General features: G+C 48.3%; 2 protein-coding genes and 2 long non-coding RNA genes across 6 annotated transcripts in view; 2 read left to right on the top strand and 2 right to left on the bottom strand.

Moving 5' to 3' along the window:
- LOC119128357 overlaps positions 1–19,631 on the top strand; it is a 252,135-nt gene that overhangs the window by 40,516 nt on the left and 191,988 nt on the right. The gene's annotated exons all lie outside the window — the stretch shown is intronic.
- The window catches only part of LOC119128354, a 113,887-nt gene that overhangs the window by 1,323 nt on the left and 92,933 nt on the right, over positions 1–19,631 (bottom strand). The window contains 5 exon segments of the mRNA XM_037260669.1: positions 73–243; positions 324–494; positions 575–745; positions 11,255–11,425; positions 11,506–11,676. Coding sequence (XP_037116564.1) covers positions 73–243; positions 324–494; positions 575–745; positions 11,255–11,425; positions 11,506–11,676 — 855 coding nt within the window.
- On the top strand, positions 14–19,584 carry LOC119128436. The gene is made up of 3 exons (XR_005099008.1): positions 14–28; positions 11,462–11,902; positions 19,571–19,584. It is a non-coding gene; the product is annotated as an uncharacterized LOC119128436 (long non-coding RNA).
- LOC119128433 lies at positions 7,969–10,262 on the bottom strand. The gene is made up of 3 exons (XR_005099006.1): positions 9,711–10,262; positions 8,725–8,727; positions 7,969–8,660 (listed from the first exon to the last, which is right to left on the bottom strand). It is a non-coding gene; the product is annotated as an uncharacterized LOC119128433 (long non-coding RNA).

The following is a 19,631-nucleotide window of genomic DNA, read 5'->3' as shown; positions in this document are numbered from 1 at the left end:
GAGGGCGGCCGGCTGACACAAGCCCAAGGTTCTTGGGCCAGCTGGCCTTCTGCCGCTCGAGGAGAGCCTTACTTGAGGACTTGCAAGGTGCACTGCGGCTTTGCCAGTCCGGCGGCGAGCGCCTCCACCCCGTCGTCACGCAAGTTGTTCCAGCTGAGATCCAGATGGCTCAGGCTGCCGGGCGAGCTTAGAACGGAGGCCAGCGCCTCGCAGCTTTTCTTGCTCAGCTTGCAGCCCCTGAGCCTGAGAAGACAAGAGGGCGGCTGACACAAGCCCAAGGTTCTTGGGCCAGCTGGCCTTCTGCCGCTCGAGGAGAGCCTTACTTGAGGACTTGCAAGGTGCACTGCGGCTTTGCCAGTCCGGCGGCGAGCGCCTCCAGCCCGTCGTCACACAAGTCGTTATAGCCAAGTTCCAGCTCCCTCAGGCTGCCGGGCGAGCTTAGAACGGAGGCCAGCGCCTCGCAGCTTTTCTTGCTCAGCTGGCAGTAACAAAGCCTGAGAAGACAAGAGGGCGGCTGACACAAGCCCAAGGTTCTTGGGCCAGCTGGCCTTCTGCCGCTCGAGGAGAGCCTTACTTGAGGACTTGCAAGGTGCACTGCGGCTTTGCCAGTCCGGCGGCGAGCGCCTCCACCCCGTCGTCACGCAAGTTGTTCCAGCTGAGATCCAGATGGCTCAGGGTGCGGGACGAGCTTAGAACGGAGGCCAGCGCCTCGCAGCTTTTCTTGCTCAGCTGGCATTTCCTGAGCCTGAGAAGACAAGAGGGTTTGGGCTGCTGACATGTGCGCGGCCGGTTCAGCGTGCTGGCTCGACGGCACCTACAGGGATTTTTGAGAAGCCTTGACCACCGGCAGCAGCTTCAGGAGCCCCTTCTCGGACCGACGGTATTTCCAGAGTTCGAAGCAGCTCATGGCTTCGTCGGAAGCCCGCAAGAAGAAGAGCAGGGCCGACCACATGGCCGGAGGTAGGTCCTCCGTGGACAGTTCCCCCCCTTTGAGGTATTGTTGGATCTGCTCCAGCAGGGACTCGTCCTTCAGCTCCTTCAGGCAGTAGAACAAGTTGATGTTCTCCTCGGGAGAATTCCGCTCGATCTGTCGCTTGATCAAGCGGACCGTTTCTGCGTTGCCGTGTCTGTAGTTCTCGGGAACCTTCAGCAGCTCACCCAGGAGATCCTGGTTGCACTGCAAGGAGAGGCCCAGCAGGAAGCGGAGGAACAAGTCCAGGTTTCCCTCACTCTCGGAGGCTATGCGGATGGCCACCTCTTGTACCCAAGTGAGCTGGTTCCGCTTCCAAAACAACAGGAGGCCTTTCAGCGTCCACACGTAATCGTCCAGCACGTAATCGTCCAGCACGTTCGTGTCGTCCTGGAACAGGCTCATCATCACGTAGAGAGCGGCCAGATATTCCTGGATGGTCAGGTGGATGAACTGAAACATCTTGCGTTGGTATTTCTTGAGCGGGGGTACCTCCTTGAAGACCACGGTGAAGACTCCCGAGTGTTTTGCGCCCTGCAGGTAATCCAAGCCGCTTTTCTGCAATTCGCTCTCGTAGAAGATCTGTTGCTTTTTCATCAGCTGCTGAAAAGCCAGCTTGGCCAGCGCTTTGACGTCCTCCGTGCTCTTCTGGCTGTCTCGCTCCTTGGACTTGTCCAGGTGATAGAGCAGGAACTCTGTGTACATCTCGGTCAGGGTTTCGGGCAGCTCCTTTCCGGCATCCCGACAGTCTTGGAAAACGGTGGCGGTGAGCCAGCAGAAGATGGGCAAGTGGCACATGATGAAAATGGTGCGGGACTTCTGGATGTGCTTGATGACGTCCTCCTCGGCGGGGAACCTCTTCCTGAAGTAGTCCAGCCTCTGGGAGTCGCTGAAGCCTTTCACCTCGGTTCTGCCGTCCACCAGGCGCGGCGGGATGTCGTGGGCCGCCTGGGGCCGCGTGGTGATCCAAACCCGGGCGCAGGGAAGCAGGTTCCCCTTGATGAGATGCGCCAGGAGCACCTCCACGGGGTAGGCTCGGGTCACATCCGGGTCCACCTTGCGCACGTCGCTCAAGTCCAGTTTGAGGCGGGACTCGTCCAGGCCGTCCAGCACAAACAAAATCTTGATCTTGCTGGACTGGTAGTGGCGGTTGGCCGACTCTTGCAGACTGACCAAGATGTGGTCCAGCATCTTGATGGCCTTGCTCTCCCAGACAAAGAGTCGGATGAGCTCCGCCAGCGAAAAGCTTTTCTCCTCCTCCAAGTTCAACTCGCGGAAGGCGAAGGGAAAGATGAAGTCCACGTCTGTGTTGGTTCTCCCGCCGGCCCAGTCCAGGACAAACTTGCGCACCAGGAAAGTCTTCCCGATGCCCGCGAAGCCCACGGTGAGCATCATGCGAAGGGGCTTCTGGCTTTGGAAGATGTCGCACGGCTGGATGGACTCCTCCTCGGCCACGCCGCACATCTCCATCTGAAGGACCTCGTGCTGCTTGTCGGGGAGACCGGCGACGCCGCGGCTAATGTTGAGCTCGGTGTAGACGTTCTCCAGAGGCTCCTGCCGGCCGTACTCCGTGTTGCCCTCGGGAACGTTGAGGTAGCTCTTCCGCAGGTTCTCTTGCAGCTCCCGCTTGAATTTGCCAATCTGCTCGTTATCCACCGAGGAGATGCTACCTGAGGGCGAAGAAGGAGATCCCGTGTGGCAAAACCGTCTTTAGGCCTGGCCGCAAGCGTGCCGCGGCCGTGCTACCGCCGCTTCCCCTCAAGGAGGCAAGTGTAGGAGGCCAGAGCTGTTGCCATCATTTGTATCACCTGAGAGTTTTCAGGTAAGCTGCTTTCTGGATGCCCCTCCCCTCCCCCACCAGAAGCCTCGTTCACCTTACCTGTGATTTGCGCCAGGTCGTTGCGCAGCTTCTGGGCCAGGTTGTAGTTGTTGATCTTCTCCAGAATCTCGATGGTCTTCTCCCCCACGTTTTTGCCGTGCCTGTTCATCAGCTGTGCGGCGATGTCAGTCCGGTCTGCGTTTTCTTTGACGCTCTCGGGCAGGTCCGTATAATACTTGAACTCCTTGAAGTCCTCCTGCTTCAGGTCTTTCAGCGTTTCCAACAGCAGGCCCTTGATTTCCATATCCAGAGCCATCTTTCCCGCATGAACCTGAACGCAAAGGGATCACCTTAATTATCTCGCACAAGAGACGGCCACAATAGCGTCCCACGTCCAAAGCCCAGAAGGTGGCGGCATTTCCGAGTAGCTGGAGGCCAAAGTCTGCTCTTCTTACGACTCCTTCCTGGTCCTCGAGGCTGCTTGACAATGACTTTGCTGCTGGCTTGGCTTCCTTGTCGTTACGTCCCTTCAAGAAGTAACTTACCCTTTACCCCCCAACTTCAATCAAAGTAAACAACTGACCATTTATGGAGAAAGCGAGCGACTGAAAGCTGAATAACCGACAAGCGGACCGAGTGAACCGTCTGAGCAATCGCCAAACAAGCCAACAAGTCGTTCAGACTCGCCGAGCGACTGGCTCGCTCGCTAACTGACCGACCAACCGTGCAGCTGACTAAATAACGTGATTTTGAACAGCAAGGCTTTGCGGCTCTGCACGCACGCGCTCCTTCGCGTTGTCTCGTTTCAGCGTGTGAGCGATTGCCTTCCGAACAAAAGTCCTCGTCGCTGTGGCGTCCAAAGGTCAGGGCGACGCCCTCTCGTATATAAAAGACAGCTTGGACTTCTTTTTGTTACTGATCTGTTTATCTTGACTTGGCAGACCTTGACTGACCGTGAGAACTGTGTAAACAAAAACATAAACATACAGTGCATTTCTTAACAATAAATCAATATGCTCAAACTAATCTCCTTTGGTCTCTTTTCACATCATATTGCACTACTGCTAATAAACGTCATCACAAAACATATAATACCTATAAGACTGTTAAACAAATAAACTTTTAAACATCATCACAATAATACATATACTATATACCACCACTAACAAACATATTCAATACTACAATACTGCAGCAAACAAGTGGTTCTATTAGCTGTAAGCTTCAATGCTACAGATAAACAAGGTACATAAATCAAATGCAAACTTCCGCAATGAAACAACACAGAAACGTCACCCTCATTACCTTATTAGCTGCATATACAGGCGTGAGAGGTGGTTAATAAGGCTTAAGAAACTTAACTATAACTTGGCTAGTCAACAGCTTCGAAAAACTGGCCTTTCCTAGCGGAGATTTTAGCCAGTGGTCCGTCACTAAAACGACACAGAAAAATGTTCTGCCTCATTGATCACCATTAATAGGTAAGAACAAAAATACTTTGAGCTGAAATACTACCTCAGATGCAGTTATACCCTTTCTGTACAATTATTAATATAATTAATATTATCCGTATTTTCTTCCGAAGCAATTCTGTCTTTCGTGACTAAGGCGCCTCGATATTGAACCTCTCTTTGAACCTGCGTCTCATGTAATATATATTATTATATATTATATTATATATTATATGTATAGATTGGTCCTTCAGTGGTAACAATTCACATTTCTTTCAATTTAACTGGAGTCCCGACACAAAAAGTACCGTAATTTTCGGACTATAAGTCGTGGGGTTTTTTTCATAGTTTGGGTGGGGGGGGAGACTTATAATAAGGAGCGACTTATATGTGTTTTTTTTTTAAAAAAAAATTCAAAAAGAAAAAAAAAAGTGGAACCACGATGTAGCAAGGGATTACTGTAATTTGAATTTCAAGTGACGTCAGCAGCACAGCGCGACGCGACGCGGCGTGGCGCGGCGGTTGTTTACAAAAAGGACAAAGATTGATCACGGGATGACGAAGATGACGAAGGGCCGCACGCCCGGTCCTACTCTACGAAGCTCTCTTTCACCTCAGTGGATAGAAGTCGGGGGCCGGCGCTCGGCCGGGTGGCTGTCCGGGGACGGTGGATGGGGCTGGGTCATGGCTTTTACGCACGCCCGGTCCTATTCTATGGATCTCTCTTCCACCTCGGTGGCTGGAAGTCCACGCCGCCGCACGCCTGGAAGTTTGTTTTGTTAAATAAAGAGCCGTTTACCAAACCCACGTCTTTCCTTGTCCTTTGTTAACGCTACAATCTAGTTATACACTAGATCTGTGGAATAACGACGAGGCTGACGTCAGGGCGCGCGCGGCGTTGTTGACAAAGGACGAGGAATTTGATTGATGGATGTAATGATTTAGACTGCACAGGTGGTTTGATAATATTATTGCTTATGCAATAGTTATTTGATATCTAATTTATATATGGTTATATGGGCCTGTGGAATATTTTGAAGTGCAAGCGCCGTCAGCGGCGCGCACCCATTGTTGACATAAAGGACGATCGATGGATTTCATGAATTGGGGTGACACAGATGGTTTTATGAACGTGTTATTTATGTAATCGTTATTTGAATAACTCAGAATGTTACGTCAGGCCCGTCCGTTCTCAGCTCTACGTTTGTGTTTATGTCACGTTAGCATACCTATCGTTTAGCCTGTTGTTGCTCGTTCATGTCTGTTCTTGGTGTTGGATTTTGTCGAAGAAATTTCCCACCAAAATGCGACATACTCTGTCAAACGCGCACTTTTTATCAAAGTGTCACCGGCTTCCCATCAAAGGGTTCGATAAGCCGGGGTGAAGGGACTCGTCCGTATCTAACCACCCGAGTTTAAATTACTTCGACCAGAATCAATCTAATTTCTTTATGTCGCCAATCCTTCTCCAGTCATCCGACGCGCGAGCCGAGTAACTCAATTCGAGGCGAGTCGTCGAAATGACCGCGCCATAATGATGGCTCCTTTCGGTTGTTTGATGCTTGTGTTATGTTACGGATATTTTTAGATGTCTTTGTTAAGACCTCAAGGATTCGTTCATTTACTAGAGCGCCCTCGCCCTAGCTGAGCTCAAGAGAACTACTTTGAACCAGATCTGATTAAAGCTGTCTTCACTTTAAAAAGAATTGAACGGATTCAAAGAATGACTATGATAGGGAAATAAAGACATTTTAAAGTTCTAATTACCGCATATAAAACCATGCTCAACATAGTTAATACGAAATAATCGATAACCGAATTAAGGCTTAAGAGGAGATTTAATGAATAAGCAAGAAAAAGAATGACAAGTCGAAAAAACAAAAAAAAACAAGACTCACCCACTCAGAACAAAAGAGGAGACTAAAGGACTAAAATCCTATTTGGTTGAACAAGTCGAGTGATCGGCTCTCCTTTGTTCCAAAATCCGAATTCTTTTTAAAAAAGAGGAAAGGTCTGGCCGTGAGGAGCGTAGCCAAAAAAGTAAAATTGGAGTCTTCCCCTTTCTGCCCGGAGCGGCTGTCTCCTCTGCCTTCCTTGAAGCTTAACATTTGACAAAGTCCAATTCGAAGACTCTGGAAATTCACCTTAGTAGATTTTGGTTCAATCTCAAAAAGAATGAAAAATCCATCTTCGTTTTTTTACTCCGGGCAGCGTCACGGCACGTGCACCACTGGTTGTCTTGGCAACCTTGCTTCGAGCAGCAACCACTGCGCCTGACCGTAGCCCGTCACCGGATGCAGATGTTTCCTGTTTTGCTCGTTCTTTCTTTCACTATTAGTCAAAGTCTGCTAAAGTCTCCCCCTCGCCGGTGAACATCCAGGGAACGGACATAGAGATTGTGGACTCTTACAAGTTCCTGGGTGTTCACCTGAACAATAAACTGGACTGGACTGTTAACACTCAGGCCCTATACAAGAAGGGCCAAAGCAGACTCCACCTGCTGCGCAGACTGAGGTCCTTCGGAGTGAGGGACGGCCTCCTGAGGACCTTCTATGACTCTGTGGTGGCGTCCGCCATTTTTTATGGCGTGGTCTGCTGGAGCAGCGGCATCACTGCAGCGGAGAGGAAGAGGCTGGACAAGGTGGTGAAGAAAGCCGGCGCTGTCCTGGGCTGCAGTCTGGACCGGGTGGAGGTGGTGGGGGAGAGGAGGATGGTGGCTAAGCTGTCCTCCATCATGGACAATGTCTTCCACCCCCTTCATGAGACTGTCAGAGCCCTGGAGAGCTCCATCAGTGACCGGCTTCGTCACCCACGATGCACCACCGAGAGGCATCGCAGGTCCTTCCTCCCTGCTGCCATCAGACTGTACAACCAGGCCGATCACCGTAGCTAACGGACAAATAACATGCAATAACGTGCAATAACCATATGTGCAATGACACTATGTGCAATATCTGTCTACCTCACACTCTTTTACCTGCTTTCTTTGCACTGTTTTTTATTTTTTATTTTTTCTTCACTTGCACTATTTTTTTTTTATCTAATATTTTTTTTTATCTCCACTGCATATTGTGTATTGTGTATTTTGTATACACTGTCCATATTTTTTAATTATATATACCTTCTACTTCTTTAAAATCTTTTACCCCCTTCCCCGCATGCGTGTGTGTGTGTATATGTTAAGTGTACTGCTGCTAACAAAGGAGTTTCCCCACTGAGGGAATAATAAAGGATTATCTTATCTTATCTTATTGTCAATCCCTTCATACGTCAAGACACACAAAGAAACCGAAATTCCGTTTCCTCTATCCCACGGTGACGAGACATAGTACACGATAGACATACAAGTAGACGACACAAAATAAAAACAAGAAGGCACAAACAATAAATAAATAATATGAGTGATGAATAAATAATAAACAAATAAACACAATAAATAAGAGGAGCAAAACTGAGCCAGTGTGCAAACAGCAGACAGTAAGCATAGCGCAAAGTACAGGACGCTACGCAGAAAGGGGGAGAGAGTTCAGGATCCTAACAGCCTGGAGTATGAAGCTGTTGGTGAGTCTGGTGGTGCGGGAGGGAGCGCAGGCTCCTGTACCGCTCTCTTCCCAGAGGGCAGAAGCTCAAACAAAGAGTGAGCGGGGTGACTCACATCACTCACAATCGTGGTCGCCTTGCGGGTGAGATGGGAGATGTAAATGTCTTTCAAGCCTCCTCTCAACTTAATCCATTCAGGTATGGATGGAACACCAATGTTAAATACAGGTTGGACAAAACATTGCAACATAAATCAGATATATCTTGTCTAATAAAGATCAATCTCAACACATAATAGTACTTAACACAAGAATGGGTTCCTCCAACTTAAACACATATATTGATATTGCTCAAGCTCTTAAAATGATGGCATAGCAAAGTCATGTTCCAAAATTGTGCGTTGCTACGTGTTTGAACAGGTCGTCTCCTCCCAATTGCTAACAATTTAATTGATTAGATTTGTTCATTTCCATCAGGTCACCCCTATGTCAAGCTTTAACACCATCTCCTGGTGACATTTTGGAACTACTACATGTTTTGCGATAGCCAATGTGCCTGGGCCAAATCCAATACCTAATTTTACACTCTCTTGTACCACCAAGCCACTTGACAACTCCGGAGTGACTTATCTATGTTTTTTTTGGTGCATTTTATGGCTCATGCGACCTATATTCCGGAGCGACTGTTAGTCCGAAAATTACGGTAAGTGTTTCTAAAGTAAAAGCATCATTCAACAGAGTCAATGGCCTTGCAAACATCGAGGAAGAGTACATAGCCGTCATCTTCCACGGGATCACCAGACGTAGTCTCTATTCAATCCAAAACAAGCCTAATGTTGTTATGAATAACTCTTCCTTTGATAAAGCCGGACGAACGATGTCTGTGAGTGTCAGTTTCAGTCCAGTTTAAATTTCAAAGGTTAGATGTTGTATAGTTCTTGTCACCCGCTTATCTTAAAACACTGTGTACAGCTGTTGCTCATACCCTTTAGCTGCAGTAGGTGATTAGGCGTCAGTGGTTCCGAGTCATTAGGGTCACTGGAAACGGTTGTCAAAGGACGGCTGTTCAGGATGGATTCAACCTCGCACATCACTGTTACTAAACCTTCATCATCCAAAGACTGCTGGTTTGTGATGGAGGATAATATCCTTTTCACCATTCTTATTATGCCCTCCCAGATGCCTCCATGGTGCGCACCGGCTGGAGGATTGAACGTCCACTTGACACCTTTCTGGATAAGACTACGCTCAATTTGATCCATGTTCCATCGTTTCGGTGCTTCCCGTAGCTCCTTTTCAGCAGAGATCAAATTAGTTCCATTGTCCGACCTTAATTCTTTCACTTGGCCTCTTCTGGCTACGAAGCGCCTAAAGGCATTCATTCACGCAAGCAAGAGTCTGTATCCATTGAGTGTGCTACTTCCAAATGGACTGCTCTAGTAGTCAGGCAAGTAAATAGCACGCCATAACGTTTTGCCATGCCACGCCCTCTCCTCACCTCTATTGGTCCAAAGTAATCCACTCCAACATGTGAGAATGGAGGGAGGTCAGGAGTCAAACGATCGGCCACCTTTTGTTCACCTGCACAGTTCCGCCTGCAGGGGACACAATTGTTCACAATTTCCCTCGCAAGAGAATTTGCACAAGGAATCCAATATTTTTGCCTTAAACTTGCCAAGATGTGATTTCTGCCACAATGGCCAACTCGCTGATGAATGTGTTGAAGCAGAAGCTCTGAAACGTGATGCCTTTTAGGCAAGGTAGCTGGATGTTTCGGTACCTCTGGCATAGCCATCCTGCTCAGGCGACCACCAACCCTCAAGAAGCCATGGTCAAGGACTGGGTCCAGTCTGAAGATGGAGCTTTTCCGGTTGACATTCCTTCCGTTGTGCAAGCATGCCATCTCCTGTGGAAATCCTGGATTTTGGCACTTCTTCCCTCTTTGAGTCTGTTTGCGATTGCTCCAGAAGAAAAACAATTCGAGTCCTTAAATCATCCAACAGTCTCTTATCTTTTCCAGGCTTGGGTATCAAAGTAATTACTCCTTGCTTCATTGTTGTTATGAATTGTTTTCTATCAATACAATCCCGCAAAGCTTCAAATCGTAACCGATGAATGGATATTATTTCATCTTTTAATGATAACATATGCACTTATATGGTTGAATATACACTTACTGATACACAAACAATGTATGTATGTATGTATGTACGTATGTTAAAAAAAAAACAAGTTTGCGGATTATCACATATCGCGGATGCTCTTGGAACCAATTATCCGGGATAAAAGAGGGATCACTGTACCTCACTTCTATTTGCCGTTGCCGCAAACAAGGTAAAAACCCACGTAAAATGTCCACGGTACATAGTACATGAGAAAACTTCACGTCACTGCAGTAAACACAAAATACGGCATAAAACGCACAACAAATGACGTACAGGTGTACGCTCCATCGTAACATCATAATGAGAGTTCATAGTTCATTCTACAACTTTTAGTTTAGTCATCAAAGTGCATTTAAAAAGAAGTCAATTGAAGGCATGATGATGCGATTATTATTTGCCTCAACATTCACCATTGGTCGGCGTTTGGTGCCAGCAGGTCAAATTAGGCGAGGAAGGGGAGGGTCAAGGGTCAAGGCCCGCCCGCCACGAGTTTGGATGGCAGGAGAGTGTCAGGAGCACACGTCTGTGTTGGAGTTCACATCTTATTTGTGAAATGTGGAAATATTTATGCCTTATCATCGGTCGGAGAATCAAGCAACTAACGTGAAGGACAGGCTTTGCCGTTTCCTTTTGGACAGCGGGCGTCCTCAGCCATACGCTCCAGGGGAAACGCATCCTTCGCGAGCTTCTGCATGCATCCACATCCATCCATCCATCCATTCGTGCTCAGAACTCTCCCCAAGGATCCAATATTGGTGTCACATCAAAGATCCTAGACAAAACATAAGAGAGATATAACCAAGCATTCAGCGTTTGAGGAAAAACACCAGAACACTTCATTCTGGCAATATGCATTGAACACTTCATTCAGGCAATATGGCCCAAAACATTTGTGATGTCAAAGTGCACATCATGAAGTTAGTATAAAAACATTTCCTTTGATTGATTTCATGTGTGCTTCTCTACTTTATTCAATCTGATGTCAGTAAATCTGGCTTTGGAGCTAGGCGCTAGCGACTTGTTGGAAGCCATTTTCTTCAACGACACCCTGGAAGATGTTTGGAACCTACCACTCGATCTTCAGACTGCAGCGAGAATCCATTTGGACCTCCTCCAAGGCCCGCTTTCCTTCCTCTCCGATGTCATTGCACCCCAGGTTCAGCTGTTGGAGGTGGGAGGGGTTGGACCGGAGAGCCTTGGCCAGTGAGACGCATCCTCGTGTGCCGATCTTGCACCGTGCCAGCCTGAGAAGACAAGAGGGCGGCTGACACAAGCCCAAGGTTCTTGGGCCGGCTCGAGGGGAGCCTTACCTGAGAACTTGCAAGGTGCACTGCGGCTTTGCCAGTCCGGCAGCGAGCACCTCCAGCCCGTCGTCGTGCAAGTCGTTCCAGCTGAGATCCAGCTCCCTCAGGCTGCCGGGCGAGCTTAGAACGGAGGCCAGCGCCTCGCAGCTTTTCTTGCTCAGCTGGCAGTTCCGGAGCCTGAGAAGACAAGAGGGCGGCTGACACAAGCCCAAGGTTCTTGGGCCGGCTGGCCTTCTGCCGCTCGAGGGGAGCCTTACCAGAGAACTTGCAAGGTGCACTGCGGCTTTGCCAGTCCGGCGGCGAGCGCCTCCAGCCCGTCGTCACGCAAGTCGTTGTAGGCGAGATCCAGCTCCCTCAGGCTGCCGGGCGAGCTTAGAACGGAGGCCAGCGCCTCGCAGCTTTTCTTGCTCAGCTGGCAGCCCCTGAGCCTGAGAAGACAAGAGGGTTTGGGCTGCTGACATGTGCGCGGCCGGTTCAGCGTGCTGGCTCGACGGCACCTACACTGATTTTTGAGAAGCCTTGACCACCGGCAGCAGCATCAGGAGCCCCTTCTCGGACGGAGCGTATTTCTGGAGTTCGAAGCAGCTCATGGCTTCGTCGGAAGCCCGCAAGAAGAAGACCAGGGCCGACCACATGGCCGGAGGTAGGTCCTCCGTGAACAATTGCCCCCCTTTTAGGTATTGTTGGATCTGCTCCAGCAGGGACTCGTCCTTCAGCTCCTTCAGGCAGTAGAACAAGTTGATGTTCTCCTCGGGAGAATTCCGCTTGATCCGTCGCTTGATCAAGCGGACAGTTTCTGCGTTGCTGTGTCTGTAGTTCTTGGGAACCTTCAGCAGCTCACCCAGGAGATCCTGGTTGCACTGCAAGGAGAGGCCCAGCAGGAAGCGGAGGAACAAGTCCAGGTTTCCCTCACTCTTGGAGGCTTTGCGGATGGCCGCCTCGTGTACCCGAGTGAGCTGCTTCCGCTTCCAAAGCAACAGGAGGCCTTTCCGCGTCCACCTGGAATTGTCCAGCACGTTCTTGTTGTCCTGGAACAAGCTCATCATCACGTGGAGCGCGGCCAGATATTCCTGGACGGTCAGGTGGATGAACTGAAACATCCTGCGTTGGTATTTCTTGAGCGGGGGTACCTCCTTGAAGACCACGGTGAAGACTCCCGAGTGTTTTGTGCCCTGCAGGTCATCCAAGCCGCTTTCCCGCAAGTCGCTCTCGTAGAAGATCTGTTGCTTTTTCATCAGGTGCTGAAAAGCCAGCTTGGCCAACGCTGTGACGTACTCTGTGCTCTTCCGGCTGTCTCGCTCCTTGGACTTGTCCAGGTGATAGAGCAGGAACTCTGTGTACATCTCGGTCAGGGTTTCGGGCAGCTCCTTTCCGGCATCCCGACAGTCTTGGAGAACGGTGGCGGTGAGCCAGCAGAAGATGGGCAAGTGGCACATGATGAAAATGGTGCGGGACTTCTGGATGTGCTTGATGACGTCCTCCTCGGCGGGGAACTTCTTCCTGAAGTAGTCCAGCCTCTGGGAGTCGCTGAAGCCTTTCACCTCGGTTCTGCTGTCCACCAGGCGCGGCGGGATGTCGTGGGCCGCCTGGGGCCGCGTGGTGATCCAAACCCGGGCGCAGGGAAGCAGGTTCCCCTTGATGAGATGCGCCAGGAGCACCTCCACGGGGTAGGCTCGGGTCACATCCAGGCGCTTCTTGCGCTCGTCACTCAGGTCCAGTTTGAGGCGGGACTCGTCCAGGCCGTCCAGCACAAACAAAATCTTGATCTTGCTGGACTGGTAGTGGCGGTTGGCCGACTCTTGCAGACTGACCAAGATGTGGTCCAGCATCTTGATGGCCTCGCTCTCCCAGACAAAGAGTCGGATGAGCTCCGCCAGCGAAAAGCTTTTCTCCTCCTCCAAGTTCAACTCGCGGAAGGCGAAGGGAAAGATGAAGTCCACGTCTGTGTTGGTTCTCCCGCCGGCCCAGTCCAGGACAAACTTGCGCACTAGGAAAGTCTTCCCGATGCCCGCGAAGCCCACGGTGAGCATCGTGCGAAGGGGCTTCTGGCTTTCGAAGATGTCGCACGGCTGGATGGACTCCTCCTCGGCCACGCCGCACATCTCCATCTGAAGGACCTCGTGCTGCTTGTCGGGGAGACCGGCGACGCCGCGTCTAATGTTGAGCTTGGTGTAGACATTCTCCAGAGTCTTCTGCTCGCTGTACTCCGTGTTGCCCTCGGGAACGTTGAGGTAGATCTTCCGCAGGTTCTCTTGCAGCTCCCGCTTGAATTTGCCGATCTGCTCGTTATCGACTGAGGAGATGCTACCTGAGGGCGCAGAAGGAGATCCCGTGTCGCAAAACCGTCTTTAGGCCTGGCCGCAAGCGTGCCGCAGCCATGCCGCCGCCGCCGCTTCCCCTTCCCCTCAAGGAGGCAAGTGAAGGAGGATCATTTGTATCACCTGAGAGTTTTCAGGTAAGCTGCTTTCTGGATGAACTCCCCCCCCCCCTCCCCCACCAGAAGCCACATTCACCTTACCTGTGATTTGCGCCAGGTCGTTGCGCAGCTTCTGGGCCAGGTTGTAGTTGTTGATCTTCTCCAGAATCTCGATGGTCTTCTCCCCCGCGTTCTTGCCGTGCCTGTTCATCAGCTGTGCGGCGATGTCAGTCCGGTCTGCGTTTTCTTTGACGCTCTCGGGCAGGTTCGTATAAAACTTGAACTTCTTGAAGTCCCCCTGCCCCAGGTCTTCCAGCGTTTCCAACAGCAGGCCCTTGATTTTCATATCCAGAGCCATCGTTCCCGCATGAACCTGAACGCAAAGGGATCACTTGAAGCAGTCCGAAAATAGCGTTGAGCTGACAAGACCACGCTCCCCCAGCCAGCCGTCCTCCCGTGCGAGTCCAGCAGCCGCAGCGCAGCGCAGATCCCGCCCTCCCAAGATCTCGTGGACGAGCTGAGGGCACGCACCGCGCTCTTTCAAAAACGGATCTTGCATTTGATCAATTGGAAAGAGTCTTTGCGGTACAATTAGCCTAAGCCGGTTCGTTCGCAAAGGAGACAAGAGTTCTTATGTTCACTGGGAGTTTAGCATCACAGCCATACCGTCGAACTGGTAGGACTGGTGAGACAAGCGAAACTATTTGGTCCGGGCATCCAGACGTCCCTTTTTCCCAGACATGCGTGTCCTACTTTTGAGACCTAAAAACATGTCCGGGGGCATTTTCAAAATGGTCCGGGATTTTGTTGGACTGCCTCAACCATAATTCAGGTACATTCCATTCCATTTCACTTTGCTACTGGGCTGGCCAATCTACAGCGAGTGTTTACAAACAATGCCGAAACCAAAACGCACGCTCACGGAAGAGTTGGATACAAAATTCCCGTGCTTTGGCAAGGGTCGCAAGGAAGTATGTGAGTGAATAAATAAATATCCATCCATCCATTTTCTATGCTGCTTGTCCCCACGGGGGTCGCGGGCGGGCGTGCGTGCGTGCGTGCTGGAGCCCAGCAGTCATAACTGCTACTGCTACCCAGACACCATGTCATTTGTGTCAGTGAAGGAATGGGGTCGAAATACAAAAAGTCCTGCCTAGCTACAAAAACAGATATGCTCAAACCTCAGTGAATAAAGTACATAAGCAGACAAGTATATTCACATATTAAATCAATAAAAGAAACATTTTAAGCATATAATTATACCTACACACCAAATCAATAAAGAAGACATAACTAGACATTTTTGATAGGTGGTAATGACAAAGGTTTTTATAACTTTATGATCTGATATATATTTCGGAGCACTTTGAAATAACAAATGTTTTTGATATATTGCCTAAATAGCTTAATGACCCTTAAGGAACTGTGTAATGCATGCCTGATGTTTTTTCTAAATCATGGACACGGCCAGGGTCGTCTAGAACAGTGGTCCCCAACCTTTTTTGCACCACGGACCGGTTACGTGTCAGAAATATTTTCGCGGACCGGCCTTTATATAAATAAATATATTTATATATTTATTATTTAAATATTTATATATATAAATAGGATGAAATAAAATGATACGACTGGCATAAAAACAAATATATACCACATAAAAATAAAACGTTGAATTAGTGGGAGCACCGAGCTCTTTTCTCAGAAATGAGCCGTTCCCATCTAGGCGTAATCGGAGACAATGACACCCGAAGTGGTTAAGGTTTGTCTTTAAATGCAGGATGTTTGGTCTCCATGTGCCGAAGCAGGTTTGAAGGCTTCATTGCCTCGTTAGCTAGTCTTTCGCCACATATGCGGAGTGCACTTGGCGCGTCAGAGTCACCTGTGGCGATAAATCCATATTTTAAGTAGGACTCCAGAAATGTTCTTTTAAATGCAGCTTTCCTTTTCTTAGAAGTCGTAGCCTCTTCTTCTTCAGTGTCCTCATTGGACGTTTTTCCCTTTCCGAAGAAGCTTTCCAAACTTCTCTGTTTCTTGCTCATTTTTGCTTGCCTCGGGGGCTTGACTGTGGTGACATGTCACGTGACCGAGACGAGCGCCCTGTGTCAAGAGTCCTTATTTTTCAGATGCACCGACAGATGTAATTGGGAGAGATTCGCCAAATTTTTTACATTTTTCAAAATAAATTCTTACTCATTTTTGCTAGCTTTGCGGGCTCGACTGGGGAGACATGTCACGTGACCGGGACGAGCGTCTTAACCTGAATGAATTGATCGTCAATGAAAAAAAAAAAAAAAAAAAAAAAAAAAAATTTTTTTTTTTTTTTTCCTGTGCGGCTCCGCGGCCCGGTACCAAGTGACCCACAGACCGGTACCGGTCCGCGGCCCGGTGGTTGGGGACCACTGGTCTAGAACAGTGTTTCCCAACCAGTGTGCCGTGAGAGATGTTCAGCTGTGCCGTGGGAAATTGTCCAACATTAATTACGGAGCGCATTGTAAACAGGTTGGCCAAACCACTGGTCAGTTAGCACAAGGCCTGGTCAGCCACTTGCTAATTGTGCATGCGGGGCAAATCGGAGAATCTTGAGGTTTCATGTTGTGGCATCGGCACATACTCAGTTTATGTGTGTGTTGCTGTGTGCTTTTACTAACAGTGACACTATGACGGCTGTGGTGCGTTTTCGGTCCGATGGAAATCAGAGCAGGTAGTTCAATGGGAGAACCTGGATTGTTCATTTTTCACCAACATAAAATACACAGTCAAGTCGAGACACCTCGACTGTGATAGCCACTCAGCCGCTGTCAGAACAGCAGAGCGTCTTTAAAAGTGACTTTGTTCTTAATGTCGCAATATTTATAGAGCTAGTCTAAAACAGTAAACAAAGTCATATTGATTCTTTTGGATTTTGATCACAATCACTTTCAATAATTTATTCCTTATGCTGTCTAAAACCTTTTTTCAAAAACTGTCACTTTTATTTACAAAAGAAATACAATTTAAAGAATATTTAGTATTTATTTTTCTTCAATTAGTCGACTCTCCATACATATATAGGAATAGAACTTTACGTCTTTTGTTGTAATATAACTGATTTTAATATAGAAGCTGGTGTAACACTTAACAGATTTTTGTTGGTGGTGTGCCTCGAGATTTTTTCCAATGAAAAGGTGTGCCGTGAATGAAAAAAGGTTGGGAAACACTGGTCTAGAATGTTCAGTACTTGATTATATCTTGTGTTTTGATTAAACGTCATATGTTGCCTAATGCTAGACGCCAGCTTTTCTATTACTACTGAACGTTCTGCACAGAGGGAGATATTTTGCCTAACAAAGAAAAGATACGGTTGGAACCATGATTAAACTAAGAATATAATGACGTAAGCAAGTACATGGAGTATCAAAAGAACAAACAAACAACAACATGGTAAGTGGTGAGAACAAACTTTGCATAGTCAGGGAACATGAATAAATTGATGATGTCACAGCCAAAAGCTCACATCATTCCGTACAAAATGACAAAATTGAAAGAATGACGAATGGATGAGGTGCGACAGTGTATGTGCAAGAATGGAGCAGAATGTTTACAGGAAGGTCGCTTGGAGATAAAACCAGCAGGTGCCAGAGGGAGACAGCCAAGGACTCGGCCAAAGATGATCGCCAAGGCCGAAAGACGGGATGGAAGACAGCAGCCCCCCCCCCTCCCCCCACACACACACACACACCGAATCGCCCATAATCAGCACCCACTACCATGGAATCAAACTCTACTGCGAACTTGCCCCACCCCAACGACTCATCACCCATCAAACTCGGCCCACACCGGCATGTGCAACTGAATATAAGCTGACCAAAGAAGCTTGAACGTTGCCTTTTCGGAATGGAGACTTTCTGCTCTTGAAAGGCCCAGCGCTGTATTGTACTTTCCTGAAAACAGAGCTTTCTTAACAAGAATTGTGATTGAACTCAACCAATCTGTGTAAGTCTAATTTCTGCTTCAGTGTCTTAGCATTTTCCTAAATCTGAAGAAATCAAACGAGCATGCAGTGAGTAAATTGGATAACAGGTGATTGGCAATGGCTTTTGCCGTGAGGCGCAGATAGCGCGCTCCCTAAATTGTGGACAAAATCCAACAGTACTCTGATTACAATTTGACTTGAATCCTCCTACATGTGAAGACAAGCTCCCGATGACCTCCAGCAGAAAGATGTTGGCAGTGCCGAGGTTATGTTATTTACACGCATGCACACACACGCACACACACTTTAGATTGACGTGTACATTTTTGGAATATTTGTACAGTCTTCACAGTCAGGGACTTGAATGTGTTGCCATAGCAACAGAAGCGCTGAAACCACAGACCGGAAGTACTTTGTTAACGCTACAATCTAGTTATACACTAGATCTGTGGAATAACAACGAGGCTGACGTCAGGGCGCACGAGCGCGCGGCGTTGTTGACAAAGGACGAGGAATTTGATTGAAGGATGTAATGATTTAGACTGCACAGGTGGTTTGATAACATTATTGCTTATGTAATAGTTATTTGATATCTAATTTATATATGGTTATATGGGCCTGTGGAATATTTTAAAGTGCAAGAGCCGTCAGCGGCGCGCACGCATTGTTGACAAAGGACGATTGATGGATTTAATGAATTGGTGTGACGCAGATGGTTTTATTAACGTGTTATTTATGTAATAGTTTTTTGAATAACTTAATAATAATTTTACGTCAGGGCCATTCTCAGCTCTTAGTTTGTGTTTATGTCACGTTAGCATACCTATCGTTTAGCCTGTTGTTGCTCACGTGTTGTTGCGACGCTGCGACAGCAGCGCGGCGGTTGTTTACATAAAGGACAAAGATTGACTCGACGAGCTGCTGCTGACGCGATGTTGCGCTGCTGTCGTCACTTGAAATTCAAATTACAGTAATCCCTTGCGGTTCGTTTATCGCGGTTTCACCTTTTTTTTTTTTTGAAAATTTTTGAAAAAAAAAAACATATATAAGTCGCTCCTGAGTATAAGTCGCCCCCCCACCCAAACTATGAAAAAAAACGCGACTTATAGTCCGAAAATTACGGTATTTATATTTCATGGCGCTTTAGTGATCAAAGTGCATTCAAAAACAAGTCAATTGAAGGCATGATGATGCAATTATTATTTGCCTCAACATTCACCATTGGTCGGCGTTTGGTGCCAGCAGGTCAAATTATGCGAGGAAGTGGAGGGTCAAGGGTCAAGTCCCGCCCGCCACGAGTGTGGATGGCAGGAGAGTGTCAGGAGCACACGTCTGTGTTGGATTTCACATCTTATTTGTGAAATGTGGAAATATCTATGCCTTATCATCGCTCGGAGAATCAAGCAACTAACGTGAAGGACAGGCATTGCCGTTTCCTTTTGGACAGCGGGCGTCCTCAGCCATACGCTCCATGGGAAACGCATCCTTCGCGACCTTCTGCATGCATCCACATCCATCCGTCCTCAGAACTCTTCCCAAGGATCCAAGGCTAGCGTCAATGGCGTCACATCAATCATCCCTAGATAGATATAACCAAGCATTCAGCGTTTGAGGAAAAACACCGGGCATGCATTGAACACTTACTTCATTCAGGCAATATGGCCCAAAACATTTGTGATGTCAAAGTGCACATCATGAAGTTAGTATTAAAACATTTCCTTTGATTGATTTCATGTGTGCTTCTCTACTTTATTCAAGTCAGCAAATCTGGTTTTGGAGCTAGGCGCGAGCGACTTTTTGGAAGCCATTTTCTTCAACGGCACCTTGGAAGATGATTGGAACCTACCACTTGATCTTCAGACTGCAGCGAGAATCCAGTTGGACCTCCTCCAAGGCCCGCTTTCCTTCCTCTCCGATGTCATTGCCCCACAGGTCCAGCTGTTGGAGGTGGGAGGGGTTGGACCGGAGAGCCTTGGCCAGTGAGATGCATCCTCGTGTGCCGATCTTGCAACACT

The sequence above is a fragment of the Syngnathus acus genome, chromosome 10 (assembly GCF_901709675.1).
Source record: "Syngnathus acus chromosome 10, fSynAcu1.2, whole genome shotgun sequence".
NCBI lineage: Eukaryota > Metazoa > Chordata > Actinopteri > Syngnathiformes > Syngnathidae > Syngnathus > Syngnathus acus.
Note: the sequence above shows the minus strand (reverse complement) of the source record. Positions and strands in the feature narration are given on the sequence as shown.